This window comes from Lissotriton helveticus, chromosome 5_1 (assembly GCF_964261635.1).
Source record: "Lissotriton helveticus chromosome 5_1, aLisHel1.1, whole genome shotgun sequence".
Taxonomy (NCBI): Eukaryota; Metazoa; Chordata; class Amphibia; order Caudata; family Salamandridae; genus Lissotriton; species Lissotriton helveticus.
Genome location: NC_136065.1, coordinates 1,070,175,324 through 1,070,191,314, shown reverse-complemented (window position 1 = coordinate 1,070,191,314; position 15,991 = coordinate 1,070,175,324). Strand labels below are relative to the sequence as shown.

The 15,991-nt window shown below is 44.1% G+C and overlaps 1 protein-coding gene across 7 annotated transcripts in view; it reads left to right on the top strand.

Moving 5' to 3' along the window:
* Window positions 1-15,991, top strand: part of BTRC (beta-transducin repeat containing E3 ubiquitin protein ligase) — a 1,125,814-nt gene that overhangs the window by 761,532 nt on the left and 348,291 nt on the right. For all 7 annotated transcript variants that reach the window (XM_078643631.1, XM_078643626.1, XM_078643630.1 and 4 more), the window contains one exon: window positions 12,236-12,467. In XM_078643631.1, the coding sequence (XP_078499757.1) occupies window positions 12,236-12,467 (232 nt within the window). The remainder of the gene's footprint in view (window positions 1-12,235; window positions 12,468-15,991) is intronic.

The following is a 15,991-nucleotide window of genomic DNA, read 5'->3' as shown; positions in this document are numbered from 1 at the left end:
GGTTCAAGCCAATTGCTGGCTTGTCTTCTAGGAAAACTCTCCTCAAGCAGGCAGCCAGTGCTTTACTATTCCATTCAGATGTAGATGAAACATTGCTAAAGCAATCGATATGGCCAATCGGTTACAGTGTGCCTTGGCATAGATTTGATAGGTCTCTCCCTGTGGACTGTTCTGGCTTTTTTCCTTGTAACGTAAGCCTGCATTCCAAAAGTAAAAGGGCTGCACAGGAGGATGGACCTGTGGTAAATTTTCATAGGACATAGGTGATATTAGCCTAATCGAAGGGTGATCATATGACAATGGCTTCGACTCTTTCGACCTCACCCTAAATAAAATCTGTTCCCTCCGCTGTCGAACTAAAGGGTGGTAGCTTAAAGGCGTCACTCCTGTTTGGGCCTATTAGAGCCTGGGATCAGAAACCATGCCTTTCCACTACTAGACTCCCAGGTAAGCCCTCAGCCTTTAGCACCTCCATCAAGGCTAACCTGTAAAAAGCCTGGCCTAACTTAACCACAGGGCAGGGATAGCCACTAATGGTTATAATCCACCTTAAGCTTGTTGAAGTGGGATTTCTACATCTGGGTTTAGGGGATCGTTTCTCTGGTCCATAACCCAATTCCGCTTGTGTGTCTTCCATCTATAAAATCATGATATTGCCCATATGCATGGGGTTCTTTCAACCAGTCCACTATGACTAACCACTAATCAATTGAACAGGCATATAATGTCTAAAGAGATCTGCTACACATTGCTGACCACCTCAGGACTCTAATACCTGCAGTCCCCAAATAGCTATATTTTTTTACCGTTTCCTAACCCCGGGAGTTGACAACCAATCTAGCAATCATTTGAAGGGATGACTTTAACCCAGTCTCTGGCAGAGCTCTGTGTGTATGCTGCAACTTCCGCCCTAGATTCATATGACCTCAGAGCGGGGAACCTCTGCCACAGCCAGCATATACATTTAGATCCAGAATATAAAGAAATGCTAAACATAATAATGCGACCTGTGGAGCTAATCACACATGCCAGGATACTACTAATCTTAAACTGCACATCTTTCCCTTACCCGGTCATCCATCACACTGTAAGTAAGGGCAGAATCTCAAGACAAGATAACGATGCCTCTCTGATCACACATAAATAACACAAAATATTTCCTCACATAGGCTCAAAACAAAGACAACACACTTCCAACCATCTACCCCACGTGGTGAAGTGTGGTACCCATTTCAGTAAACACTTTGTTTCCCCACATAGAAGTAGTGTTTTATTGCATTGTAATTGCATTTATATAGTGTCTACTAACCCTGACAAAGCATTGATGCGCGTTACGCCGGCAGCATGCTGCTTCAGAACCCAAAGTTAGTGATTAGTCCAGTGTTATGGGTTATTGTTTTCTATTGGGATTTGTCTTGTGTGTCCGAGTAACCATTCCGTGCCTTACCTTCAGTTTCTTTGTGGTAGATTAAATTAATAGAAGTTAGGTGTGATCATAAGTGAGATGTATATGATCTCATGCAGATGGTTGGTGGGCTTAATAGATGAGCAAGAGAAGATTAAGTATTGTTAGGTTGTAGTGGTATGACATTCAGAGGGGAGAGGTTATAATCTAGTAAATGAGTTGTGGGCAGTGTACAGAAATACAGTAGAGGCTAAGGCAAACATGCATGTGACTTAGAGTCGGTTGTAGCCAGAGAGAAGAGGCATGCAAATGATGGAAGGGATGGAGAGGGCAATTTGAATGAAAAAATGAGGGGTGACAATCAGACATTTTAAGTGAAGGTCAGTTTTTCATGCAGGAATTTGCGAATAGCAGAAATTTAGGAATACAAAGGATGTTTTTGAGATGGCATGCAATTTAAGGATGCAAGACTGTAGACAGAAACGTAATTTGCATGTGAATGTAGTGCTATATTAGGAATTTTTGATAGGCACTGGAATCAGGCAAGCAATCTATCTGCTGATAAGCTACTGCTAGACCACTATTCCATACAAGGCAGCTGATCAGCTATGGGATGGGACTGAAAAGTAAACGATGGATGTATATAAACTGAGATATCGAGAGTTTAAGTTTCTCTCAAAAGAAGCAGTAACCTCAAGATCATAACAATGTGCAAAAATATATGTATACAAACTTTGAAAAGAAGATTCTGCAAATGCTGGAGTGGATGTCGTCTGATGTTCATCTTCAAGTTTAGCTCACACTATTAACTACAACGCATAGAGAAATCTAATTTGGATGGAGATCTGGGACAACTTTGCCAGTAAATGCTATGTAAATGCTACAATACCGCACACCCATGCAGAATCTAAAAGGCTTTGGTTCCATAAAATACATGATTCTCCTGTGGGGCTGGTTTTTTGTTTGTCAGCCTTTTTCATCACCTATAGGTGCGACTGTGACATTCAATATTTGGAATACCTTTTTCCTCTTAGACTTGCTCTTCTTGGACATCCTTAAAGTAGTAGGGAAAGTAGGCTGGGGAGGATTGAGATTCAAGACCTGCTTTCTACTATTTAAGTAGTCTGTCTGTTTCTCTTAGTTGAGGCCTGCAAATCTCATTTTCCCCTCTTAGGCTTAAAACAAGCACTGGCAAAGCCAACCTTTTTTAATTAAACCCACTTGGAGATTTTGTATGGGTGGCTGTTTGGGCTGGTGAGTTTATGATTGAGAGAAGTGGTCAATGACTAACCCAGACATGTCTTCAAACACTCTCACATTCCATCACTCACTGATGAACACTCAAAACCTTGATCAAACTTACACCCACCACCACACACCCACAACCACCACCACCAGACATTAGTATATGCAACCAGACATCCACACAAATCATGAGACACCCACATACCATTGTAAATTAACATACCATCAGATCTCAACACCCACACCATCAGCCACACACACAGACACCCACTGAGACCCCATCTAACACCCACAAACTTTAACACATTATATTGTTTTTTTCTGTAATTGAAGGCAATATACAATAGCATCATTGTCATCAATTTATAGACTCTTCATAGCATATAAAACACCATTGTTGTACAATGGTCTAATCTCCGCAGTTTGTTTTCAAACCAGATATATATATCTTTAACCTGCCCTCTGTAATAGTTTCCACTTCTCAGCACTCTAGACAAAACTCAGCGTCTGAGTAGCATTCAGTCGGTCCCATTCTTATATTCCTACAAAACCTTAACCGCTGTTGTGAAATCACCTCTACTAGTGTTAATAGCTCTTTGTACTTCCATTAAACAGTCCACGTTTGTTCATCGGTTTGTAATCATTAGGATCTGGGAGCATACACATCCCTTTGCTCTTTCTCATTTTCAAACCAGAAGACCGTTGTTCACAAATAATCACTGATATCTTGTATTGTGGGCACCTATGCCACATACGCAAAAACGATACCACTCCATCCTGCTTGTGTCCTGTAAATCATTGCTACAGCACTAATACATGCATGAGCTGCAACAACTAATATTGAAAGGTATTTTGTAGAACTCAGCTCCGGATCTCCTGGGAAGACCAGAGAGTGAGATATGATGTTCTCGTTTTGGCATTTGCAAGTATCTCTCAAGGTTGCAGCTAAAGCGGAAGAGTTCACTGTTTATCAATGTACTAGGAAGGGATTGTTACACGTATAATGAATGTCCATCTGTTTGCCATGTCTGAGAACTGAACCATTGTGTTAATTTCCATTGCTGGGTGAGGTTATGAATACATGTGCTTAGAGTTTTTTGTCAGACATTTTGCTGGAGTTTCAGGATCTCCCATTCATTTCAGATGAATAAAACTTCACCCTCAAAGAATGATCCTCCCTACAAACGTTATTTAAGGTACTGACGGACATTCACAGCGTGTTCTTGATTATCTCACATGATCAGAAGTTTCATTAATACCTGGAGGTGCCATGTAATTTCCATTCTTTGCTCTACTTTGACCCAAGATTGTTTGACCCCAGGCAGTGTGTCATCAATTATGTCATTTAACATGTCATGATGAATGCAATCTATAAGGTTATAAGCAGCGTGTGATGTGGTGTGAGTTATTGTTAGTTAGCTGCCTAGTTTGAGTGGTTCTCGGGTTTTATTTTTTAACTATAACTGAACCTTAACTGTATTTTTTCAAGGGAATTTCTAAAAATATTATGTTAAAGTATTTCAACCAAAGCTAACCATAGCTTCACTTTAGCCTTTGCCTTTTTCTGTAAATGTATACTTGCTATGGCAGTGAAAAAACCATACAAGAGATGCACTGAGTGTCATATGCTGTTTATTACCACTTTTGAAGGAGGTAAAGAGCGTCATGGTCCACTTCAGGCTTCGAGCCTCATGAGTCATAACCCCTACACATCCACAACAGCGATAATAAATAGCATATTACACTGTACATCTGGATACATAATATGAATGTGTACCGAGAAAAGTGTTGAGTGTGTTAATTGTTTAATTAAATACTTACTGGTATTTACCTATGCAATAATGTCCTGTGCCGAGGCAGTGACTCTGATGTTGATGTAACAAAACTTACCTGCAATGTAATAACTCACATTGTACAGCCTATGATATAATGACTTCTGATGAATACCACCAGCAGTCTGCAGCCCACGTGAAGAGGCACCCAAGCAAGCCCTCAGCCTTCTATACCATCAGATACCAAACAGGCAGTCAGAAGCTCACAAATGTTCACACATCCATTAAACACATGTATTCACCTTTAGACACTTTAGAGTACCTAAGTTCCTGATTAGAAAGCCACAACAATACAGACACCTATGTACATACTTAGAGACTCATACCCTCAAAAACGCCATCTATAGCCGCACTCAACATATACAGCCTGGGCGGCCATAGCGGCCTGGGCGTCTGACTCCAGAGTACGGGGGCTCACAATTTGATCCCCGGCACCAGTGGCAGGTCAGCTCAGCACCATCTGACTTTGGGCAATAGTTTGCTTAATCTTCCTGATGGCCCCCAGCGCCTCGACGCCCTCAGGCAATTGTTCGCGCTTTACAAATACTTGATTTACATTTACGTTTACATTTACTCTCAGAAGCCGGTGCCTACTTTCAGATCCAAATGTACACCATCCAACCCACATGAACATAATCAGACACACATATTTTCTCTTACCCTGCTACACATTACAACCATCCACAAAGAGATACTCAAAGCATGGCATACTTACACGCAATTCTCTAGAACTGACTGCATCTTGACATAATCGGCACAGACCTTACTGTTCCATCTAGGACAGTTCCCAATGTAATACATTATTTAAAAGTGGCATGGTGTGCTAAGAACTCAACACATACCTTAGTAAATGTGCGAGCGGTCTTGAAGAATGAACTAATGACTACCACTACATTAAAAGGTAAAGCAACTTAGGGTGGCACTCACCCAATAACAAAAAGTAAGGAAGAAGAAAAATATGGTTACTTGCGACATCCATAAATTATGTCCAGGACAGAAGAATGTCTTTCTTACAGAAAGCTACATCCGCCTAAATCAGCTGTGACAGAAGAAAAAGCGAGTCGAGGGGGAACCTTATCAAAGGTTGCTGACCAATCCACACCTGACCCAGAGGCTCAAAGAAAGGTGGCCTCCCGAAGTTAGTACCCCAGGACCGAAACCGACAGGTGTGTAAGGGACCGCTCAACTACAAGCGCATCCTCCCGACACATCTGTTTGGCGACAACCTTTAACTCAACCTCTAACTCCTTTACTGCTGGTCTGTCTTATCTCACCAACTCTCTTAAACTCCATTTCAGATGCTTGACCTCCAATCTTGTAGAAATCACACAATGGCTCTTGACACGCCAACTCACCCCAACCAATCCTTACCAATCCACTTGAAACTCACAGCGTGAACTCATACACTATTAACTTCCCCCAAACTTTCTGCTAAAGTGAGATGAAATTTCAAACAGAAACTGATCAGACAGCACAAAGAAACCCTATTTACAGACATCTACCTCTCCTCATCTAAAGGACTGATTAAGATGTACTTAATCTTCCACACTGAGAGAACAGAAGACTGGATAACCACTCTCAGAGCACAACTTTACATCTCCAAAACCACAACCACACCACACAGCTGCAACTTAACATCCTTGCTCCCTAATCGCTCGTCAAGAAGAGGGATCACGTCAGTGACCATCTACACTAAAGGCACTGTCCTCATTCAGGCAAACAACGCGAACCTAGAGGCTTTCAACTCCCTCTTCCCCACACTACGATCTGCTCTCCGCCACCGGCCTCGACCCGCCCTAACCGAACTCCCACCTACAGCTAAACGGTCCCAACAGGAAACACGAACCATCGCCCCCCCGCCCCGCCCCTTCGCCTCCCCCGAGTCACCTCCCACTACAGTGCCTCCACAAAACATGCTCTCCAACTCTCTAAGGAAAGTATAAATCCACTTCCTAATTGGACCCACCCACCGCAACCCCACGAACCAGCTCTGCCGACAATGACCTTTAATCTCACTAGTTCCCACACAGATTTCAGAAACTCGAATTCATATCATGACCCAACACACCCTCTCCCAGGATCCCAAAAGGTGACAACTTGTCCTACACAATGAGTAATCGACAACATTCCATAAACCCCTACTTGCAGCACACAAGGCGAATCCCCCCAAGATGCCCTCACCCCCACCAACCACTCCAAGGCGCAGCGTCTCATGTCACTGGAAAGCCAGATAGACTCGATCTCCCGAGGCGTGTCCGAAATCCTCACCAACCTAGACAAGGCACTCAGACCCCACCAATCCCCTCCCTGGGTACCCTCTACATCCAACATCAACAGCCACAAGAGCCCTACCTGGCCAACAGCAACCCCCGGAACTCGGTTTCAGAGACTCTCAAGATCGGATACGGAAGCCTGGCCACAAAAATCCCTAAGAAACTCAGCCCTCCCCACTAGGGCTCAGAAACGCTCAAATACCGATATCAAGCCTCTGCCCTCAAGACCCACCAGGACAGAAGCAGCAATGTCTGACAATGAAGCAGCCGATCTAGCCTCCTCATATGACACACCTCTCATTGACTCTCCAAAATCCAAGTGATCACGGGTTTCCGAAAATACCTTCCTTGCACAACACCCCCTCGACCGCCCTTCCTCACCACCCTTCCTAGGGCGCCCACAGAACAACACGTTCATCACGGAGACCTGGGTCAACGAGCTTTCCTCACCATGCTTAGACATGCTTGTGCCCCCAGGTATTTCCATCATTAACAAAGACAGAAAAGACCAGCGAGGGGAGGGGTAGCTATCATCCATAAAGACAACATGGTCATCACGGAAATAGAATCATGCAATTACAACACATTTGAATGTATCTCAACCAACATAAAGACCAAAGATAATGGAACTTTGCTCTGCCACCTTCTCTATCATCCACCAGGAAACACCTCCGCATTCAGGGAACATTTGTCTGACCTGATGGCTCATGGTGCACTCGGAGATGGCAACACTCTAATTCTTGGTGACCTTAACATGCGGTGGAATGAAACTAACAACCTGCTAATCCAAACGCTATCCAGTCTCCTCTGTGAAAACAATTTAACCCAATACTGCACGGAGGAGATGCACTTCAAAGGAGCCACCTTGGATACCATCATCACTCAACGAAACACAATGACAATCAACCACATACTCCCCATGGACTGGTCAGACCACCACAATGATCTTATTTCATATCAACCAACAAACTCTCTTTCAAACACCTATGCAAGACCCCCCACCCCCAATGGATCAGAAACTTCTCTCAGATTCCCATGGTAGTCCTTGAAGAACGGATAAGCTCGCTTCTTCCCGACACCAGTGACCACCTCTCCACAAATGAACTCACCGAGCGTAACAACACAAAGCTAGTGACCATGCTTGACCAGCTAGCTCCCCTAAAGCTGAAAAAAAGCAGAGCAAATCCATCCAGATCATGGTTCAACCCTGACCTCAATTCTGAAAGGAGAAAACTAAGAGCCAAAGAAAGAAGCTGGAGAAATAACCCCACCTCCATCCTCCGTGAACAACTCAAAACAGCCCGAAGGAAGAACAACAATCACATTAAAAACAATAAATCCAGCTTTTTCCGCTCGGCGCTAGACAGCGCAAAAAATAATCCCAAGGAGCTCTATAGCATCATCAGGCAACAAACCTCCAAGCCCATGTCCTCCTCTATACAGGCGTCCAAAGAACTCTGCGACAACTTCGCCAACTTCTTCAATGATAAGATCACTAAGATTGAACTCTCACTGGACGTCAACAATATGCACCCCACTAAGAGCATCACGTCTGGGACGCTTGATTTCTCTCCTTGTACCTCTTCCAATAGCTGGCTAAGTTTCCGCCCCATTCAAGAATCTGAGATAGTCCTGCTGATCTCCACCTCCAAACCCTCAACTCATGTCCTAGACCCCATTCCTCCCCTCCTGACCAAAAAACCGGAAGCGTGCCCTAGTTTCGCTTTGGTGCACGATCATAAATAGCTCCTTGGAAAATGGAGTCGTTCCAGACTGCCTTAAAATGGGACAAGTCACACCCCTGCTGAAAAAACCCAGCCTCGACGTTATGGAGCTGAACAACTTTAGACCTGTGTCGAACCTCCCCCTTCTGTCCAAAACCCTGGAAAGATGCGTATTACAACAACTAACCCAACACCTGGAAAACATCAACCTCCTGGACCCCCACCAGTCTGGCTTCCGAAAAGGCTGTAGCACAGAAACCGCGATCCTCAACATCATCGACGATATCCACGGATCATTAGACTCTGACCAATGCTGCCTCCTCATCCTCCTTGACCTCTCGGCAGCATTTGATACGGTAGATCACAAACTCCTCATAAGGGCACTCCGAAAAAGAGCCGGTCTTGGCAAGGTGGTCCTCCAATGTTCTCCTCCTTCCTACACAATCACACACAAAAAGTAAAAATCTAAAACTTCACTTCCGACCTCCACCAAATCAACAAGGGCGTCCCTCAAGGCTTGGTGCTATCACCGCAACTTTTTAACATCTACATGGAACCTCTCTCCAAACTACTCAAAAAGGCCAACATCTGCTTCCATCTCTACGCTGATGATTTATTTGGAAACTACCTCACTCAAAGACATTCAAAGACTCAATGACGTACTGAGAGATGTCCAACACTGGCTGTCATGCAACCACCTTAAACTAAACCCTGACAAGACTGAGACACTCCTCATCTCGAATAAGGAAGATAACCCCCAAATTGCCGAATGGCTAAAGGCCGTCGATGCGCTCAACGGGAATCTCACTCTAGCAGACTCTGTCAAATCACTTGGCATCACTCTATACCCGAAACTGAACATGACAGGACAAATTCGGCCAAGTGCGCTTTCCTTAACCTCAGACTACTGAACAAAATAAAACCCTTCATTTCGCCCAGTGATCTCAAACAGGCCACCCAAAGTCTGGTATTGTCAAGACTGGACTATGGAAACGCAGTCCTCTCAGGAATTCCAAAATCACATCTGGGTCCCATCAAAACAACGCTGCATGCGGCAGCCAGAATGATCACCGGTATCAAGAAATTCGACCACATTTCCCCTGCACTCAGGGAACTTAAGTGGCTTCCAGTCCAAATGCGTATTCGCATCAGAACAGCCTGCCTCACGCATAAAGCCCCACACACTGGCAAACCTGAATATCTGGTGAGAAAACTCAAAAAAGCCAGCCAGACCAGGAACCTCAGAAGCTCAAACTCCCTCCTACTCATCCCACCAAAAACTAGAAAACAAAAAACTGCGGATCGATCCTTCGCTGGAAGCGCTCCTAAAATCTGGAACTCTATTCCCCCTCACATCAGAACCATTCCCTCCTTTGTTAAATTCAAAAGCAAACTTAAAATCCTGTTCCTCAACCGCTCCCTAGGAGTGGATAGGATCACTCGGAGCAGCTAGCTGACACCGTGCTCTGCTCCAACTCTAAGACTTCGAAGGAACCCGAAGACTAAGACTGTCCTGCACTGTAATGTGTTGCTCTTCTATTTTGTTTTTCTGTTAATATGTCGCTCTTCTATTTTGTATTTGGTGATTCTCTGCTATGTAGTTGCTGTAAAGCTCTCCGATACCCTAGGGTCAGGCCAGCGCTATAGAAAACTTCTTAAATAATAAAACAACTAAAGTTCACTCAAAAGCCCTCTCTCTGACTGTTGTACGCAAGAGATCTTTGGCTTCACAAGACCTAAAAATGGGAATGCAGATGCTTCTGCCTGGTGCAGATCTGTGTGCCTTCAGTGCGTTTGCTGGTTTGGTGGATGCACATGAGACTCGAATGCATACTAAGCATGTGCTGTGCTGGTTTCGATTTTTGTTTTACTTAAGCAGGATCCAAAAGTTGAAGTTTTTTTCGGTAAAACAAAAAAAAAACAATGGTCTCCCTGCGCAAATAGGCCATTGTGTTTTTTTTCCTGCTCAGTTTGGCCTCTGTGGGGGACTTTCGGAGGGAAAATCAGTGATGCTTGACCCATCCTAAGTGGGCCACGGCTACTGCTACTCTGGCCTGGCCGGCTCTGTGGTGGATGGGCCACCATGTCAAGTGTTTCCAATGCATATTCAGGTGAGGCTCCACGGTTAGAAACCCTGTGGTCAGAGACCGATTTTAAGTTTAGGAGGTCTTTTCAGTTGAGTGAACAACAATACACAAAGGATATTACCACTGAAAGTTGTCCCTTGACTAGACCTGTACTTTCAAAATATTGTCTTATCCTTTCATGATTTACTTATTTTGTGTTTTTTCTAGACGAGCCCTCTAGATGGCTTTGTGCCCATTTTCAGTGCAACTAAAACAGCTTCTACTGTATTCATTAGACTAGTTCCTGTTTGCATAAGTTTCAGAGGACCAGCAATGGGAACCCACTTTACCGGGTTGAGCAGTAGGGACTGAGCTCAGTCTCAAATCCACGAACACAAGAGTATCAGGGCTCCATGAGAGCTTGCAGAGCTGCATTTATGTGCACTTTCTTTCACTATTTTATCTTGAATTTTCCCTAGCACTACCGGAATAAACTAGCTGGTTTCTTTGATGTTCATGACATTACATGATGTGAAAGACAACATCCCTTGCCTGTAATCCTAATTACCCATTTTGTGCATGTACATGTATTTAATAATCTACTCATCCAACCCCTCAGCATAGCTAATGACATTTTTTCTCTCACTCACTTGCACTTCAGAATGAACTGATAACTGTCACTGCACTTCATTCTGGGACGTTGCAGAAAACTGCTGCCTTGAAGTGCACTGTGAATTGTCACTTTAATGAGGCTTCTGCTTATCTCTTCACAGTTCCTGCATTTTTCCATTTAGAATTCAATCCAACACATGACATATTCTTTCTTATTCTAATTGCGCATTAAAAAAAAAAGTCAGAAAGTGTTTTCTTTAGGGAGGCAAATGAAACATTGTCTATATTTGAAATAGACTTTTCTATTTGGAAAGTTTTTCGATAATATCACGCGTGGCTGGAGATGTTTAGCATTTATACATTTAATGAAGGTACTTTTGATGGAGAGCTAGTCTCACAGGTAGGTACCTTTTCCTTTTCATCAGACACTGATTTGTTTGAGCCCAGTCATAGCAGATTTACATACGTCTGAGACCAACAGCCTTTTAGAGAAAAGAGCCAAACAAGACAGTGGTCACGCAGCACCCAGTAGCTCTCAAACACCCAATTTTGGTTGAGGTAGAATAGATACCCAGGACATTTCCATGAGTAGAATGTGTCCTGGTATCCCTTGCTGGACTAGCCTGTGCATTACACGTTAGCATTCAACAAGGGAGTGTCCAAGCCCCCAACTGGTGTGGGAATGTCAGGAACCTGGATTTCAAAATATTAAGTATGAGAATGTCAAGCTTCTGTGCCCATTCTGTACCTCTAGTAAGCTTCTTTCTTTAAAATACTGACATGTATCAACATTGATTATACAGTACATCTATTCATGGTATTGTGCCAGTGTTCGAGTCTTTTGGTAACATGAGGCCAGTGATATCTCACCTATCATTCTTCTTACTCATATAGACTCATTTGCAAGCATGGGTCAGTAATGTGCTGGTTGTCAGTGGAATATGGATGGCCTATCTTAACCTAATTCAAGGTTCTCAATATTGTTGTCCTTTCCTGTTGTGTAGAAGATGTCTTCCTAAAACTGGTGTGTCTGCAGATCTTAATTTCACGTACGCCTGTTTTTCCTTTGACTCCATAGACCGTTCTTGCTGATGGCACTTCGAGTGTGATTATGCCCAAGCAGAGAAAACATCCCGCGAACTTTGAAAAGGAGAAATATTTGTGCATGAAGTTTTTTGAGCAGTGGTCGGAATCCGATCAAGTAGCGTTTGTGGAACACCTGATCTCGCGAATGTGCCATTACCAGCATGGACATATTAACTCTTACCTTATGCCTATGCTGCAAAGGGACTTCATCACAGCACTTCCAGGTAAGATGCATGAACGTCCATTACAAATTTCTGTGAAAGATTTACAAACTATTGGTCATTGGGTAATTATTTCAGTTTATCAGTCAAACGTGTCCTTGATCCAGTGATACTTTTTGAACTAATGAAATGGTGTGATAACCTGGTCACAACTACCTTTTATTGACAAGAAAAGGTCAATAATCATAAATGATTCCGTATAGTTAAGCATCCTATGTTGAAACGTTTCAATCAATATTTATCACAGGGAATTAGAATTGGTATATAACTTTTTTCACCATTTTCAGTGAGTCAGTGATTTTTAAGGTAGTTTAGCACATAGTGGCACTCGTAAAGTTCCTTACAAACCAGCTTCCCAACACAACGATCGTAACCTCCCCACCACCACACCTGGTTACTCACATATTATGACATACGCATTGTCATCAACGGTGTGAGCTAAACCAAAATGAGGCAATAGTGTATCAAGTAGGCCCAAGGCAGAGTCTCTGAGGACAAATCCTGCCACGGAAGTCAGAGTTCTATAGGCAAGAACTGGGTTCCATAATTTGTGGAAAAGCTGCAATTTGTCCACCAAGTCATAGGCAATCTTATTGTGCCTCGGCAGGGCCACTGCTTGTGGCACCCATGTTCATTATGTAGGGTTGTGGGTTTTTCCAAAGTGAAAGAACTGAGTGTTTTGTGGCTAGGAAAAGGTGGGATATTCATTTAGGCACTGTGGAGTGTGTAAAATCCCATAGCAGATCTGTCTAGGATTGGGAAGTTTGGAAATTTGTCTAAATCTCGACCCTGAAACTGGAAAATTGCTGAGAAGATGTCATTCCAAAACTCCTCCAGGTGGGGGTAGGACCAGAGGATGTGTATGAGAGTGCTAATTTTGCCAGATCGATATCAACTTGCCTCAGTGTGGGCGATGTTGATGAATTGTAGGTAATGAGGTGTGAGATACCAACTGTACAGAATTTACTAAAGCATCTTTCTGCCCTGTTAGTGGTGAGCAACGTTGCTGTTGAAGTGGAACACTTCCTGACAATGTTTAGTGTTTAAGGTAATCTTCAGATCTCCCTCCCAGCACAGTTGGAATGATGCTTTGGTTATTGCTGTCTGGGTATTGCAAAGGCTATAGGCATTGGAAATCAAGTGTGAAGAAAGAGAGGCGTTAGAGAAACTTTTCAAAACGAGTGAGTGCCTTAGTTGCCAGTGATTTAATGCTGCTGTGCGAGACCTGGTGGCGAAGCTGAAGGTAGTAGAAACGCTCAGACTCAGGCATCCCAAAGTCGAGCTTGAGCTGCTCGAAGATCTTCACTCTGTCCTCCGCGAAGAAGTGCGGTAGACGAAAGCAACACTTTTCTCTTCAGATCCGGAAAGCTCATTATGCTGATCCCAGAGTGAACTCGGGATTGCCTAAGATGGGTGTGAGAGGGAAGGAGGTGAAGCGCTGCTTGGTGGCAATCGAGTCCCAGACTGCTAGAGTGGCTGTACTGACTGTAAAGATATACATGAGTCTACCTCCTGTAGCCCTAGGTACCCACAAGACTTTGTTTAGTGGTTTCGATGCAAGGTTCTAGTTTCGATGCAAGGTTCTAGTCTATAAAGCACCAGCGTTTATCAGTTCACCCTTGAGCCATTTATTTGTATATCATAGTTGGGATACTTGGTAGTTGCAGAGTAAATGCGGCACTCCCAGTCCTCTCTCCACAGGGTGTCGGGTGCAAATCTGAAAGACTAATCTGGGGTATTTCCTCTTTCCCCCACATGTAGGACATGCAGGCGGCTTGAAGACAGGTGATATCCTCCTTGGGGATTGTAAGGGTATGCCTTGAAAGAGGTATAGGAGTGCACATTAGAAGAGACGCTATACGTCCCACACATAAGAGTGAGTAGTTTCTCCAGGCCAATAGTGATGTTTTAGCCTTGCGCAGGAGGGATTCGAAGTTGTTTGGTACAAATGGAAAGCTTGGGTCTCAATAACATATTCAGGTATGTGATAGAGTTTGCCGTCCATCAGAAAAGAGTAGTTGAGGTTAGCTATTCTGCAAGTGTGTTCCCACCCACTAGGATCAGGCCCTCAGATTTCATCCTGTTGATCTTTAGGCTGGCTACTGCCGAGATCAGAGCTTGGAGAGATCGCTGGGGCTCTGTGGGAGAAAGTGAAATGTAATCGGCAATGGCGGATACCCCAAAGGTATCCCTGCACACAGGAGATTCCATGTATCTGCGTGTTGTTTCTGATGCTCTGGAGGTGGGATTCCAAAAAGAAGTAAAATAGGGAACTGGATGGGGCAGCCCTGCCGAGTGCTGTGTTGGATCAGGATAGAGTTGGAGGAGTGGCCTTTGACTCTCACCTTCGTTTGAGAATTGCAGGAGTGGGCAGAAATCCACCCCTTCACCCTGTTGCACACACTGATGCAACTGAGCACCCTGAATAACATTCTCCAGTCCACTTTGTTGAATGCCTTTTCAGCATCCTAAGACAGGAGGCCAGCCACCCTACCTTTCTTCATGGTTATTTGATCAATTTTGAAGCCTCCCTGGTTGGTGCGGATCAGGTCAGGCATCACAATGTCAAGGCCAATGGTTGGACCCTGGCAAAAAAGTTTCTGATCTGGATTTAGAAGGAATGTTGGGTGATGGGATGGACAAAGCTTTGGGTCTTTGCCTGGTTTAGATATTAATGTGATAGACACTTCTTTCATACAGGTGGATGCTCTTTGCTCTCAAGTACGCAAGCTGAAGAGGATCATAAGGACTGGGTGGAGCTGAGGGGAAAGTGCTTGTAGAAGAGCGTAGAAGAGTGGGGTAACTCCGTCTTGTTCTATTGTTTTGGAGGGTTTGAGATGGTTAATGGCCATCAGGATTTCAGCTTCAGAGATGGTAGCATCAGGTTCCACAGACACATCTGCTGAGAGCCGCGAAGGGTGACAAAGTTTAGGAATGCCTCTCTGTATTCAGCAGAGGTCAATGCTGCTGTGTACAAGGATTGATAGAAGGATTGAAAGGCTTGGAGTTTACCCTCAGTCAATGTATTGATTACGTTGCCTGCCCTGATTTCATCAGGCACTCTATAGGCTTGCACACTATGGGCCCACCAAACCTGCGTGTTTATTCTGCCCATAGTTTGTGAGCCTATAGAGTGCCTGGTTTGTTGCCCAACTCATGGAAGCGTTCTCCTTTGTGGGCCAGTATATAGTAAGGCCAATCTAGCTCTAATGTGAGTAGCTGACTGTGTAGCACCAAAACTGTATGCCAAAGATTGTTAGAGGGGGAGTGGTTATGTTGCTGTTGTAGGGTTAGTTGGGATCAAGTTAGGTCATGTATGCATTATAGCCTGGCTGCCACATGGATGAAGTGTCCCAAACATCTGCCTTGAAGGCCTCCCAAACTATGTGTTTGTCTATGTCCTCTATGTGGTTATGAGTCAGGTAGTCAGCGAGTGTCTCCTAGATTACTGCCTCCACAACCGAGTCATGGACGAGGGAATTGTTGAGACGCCAGTGGCCATGCCGTGATCTCTCCCCACCCCGTCC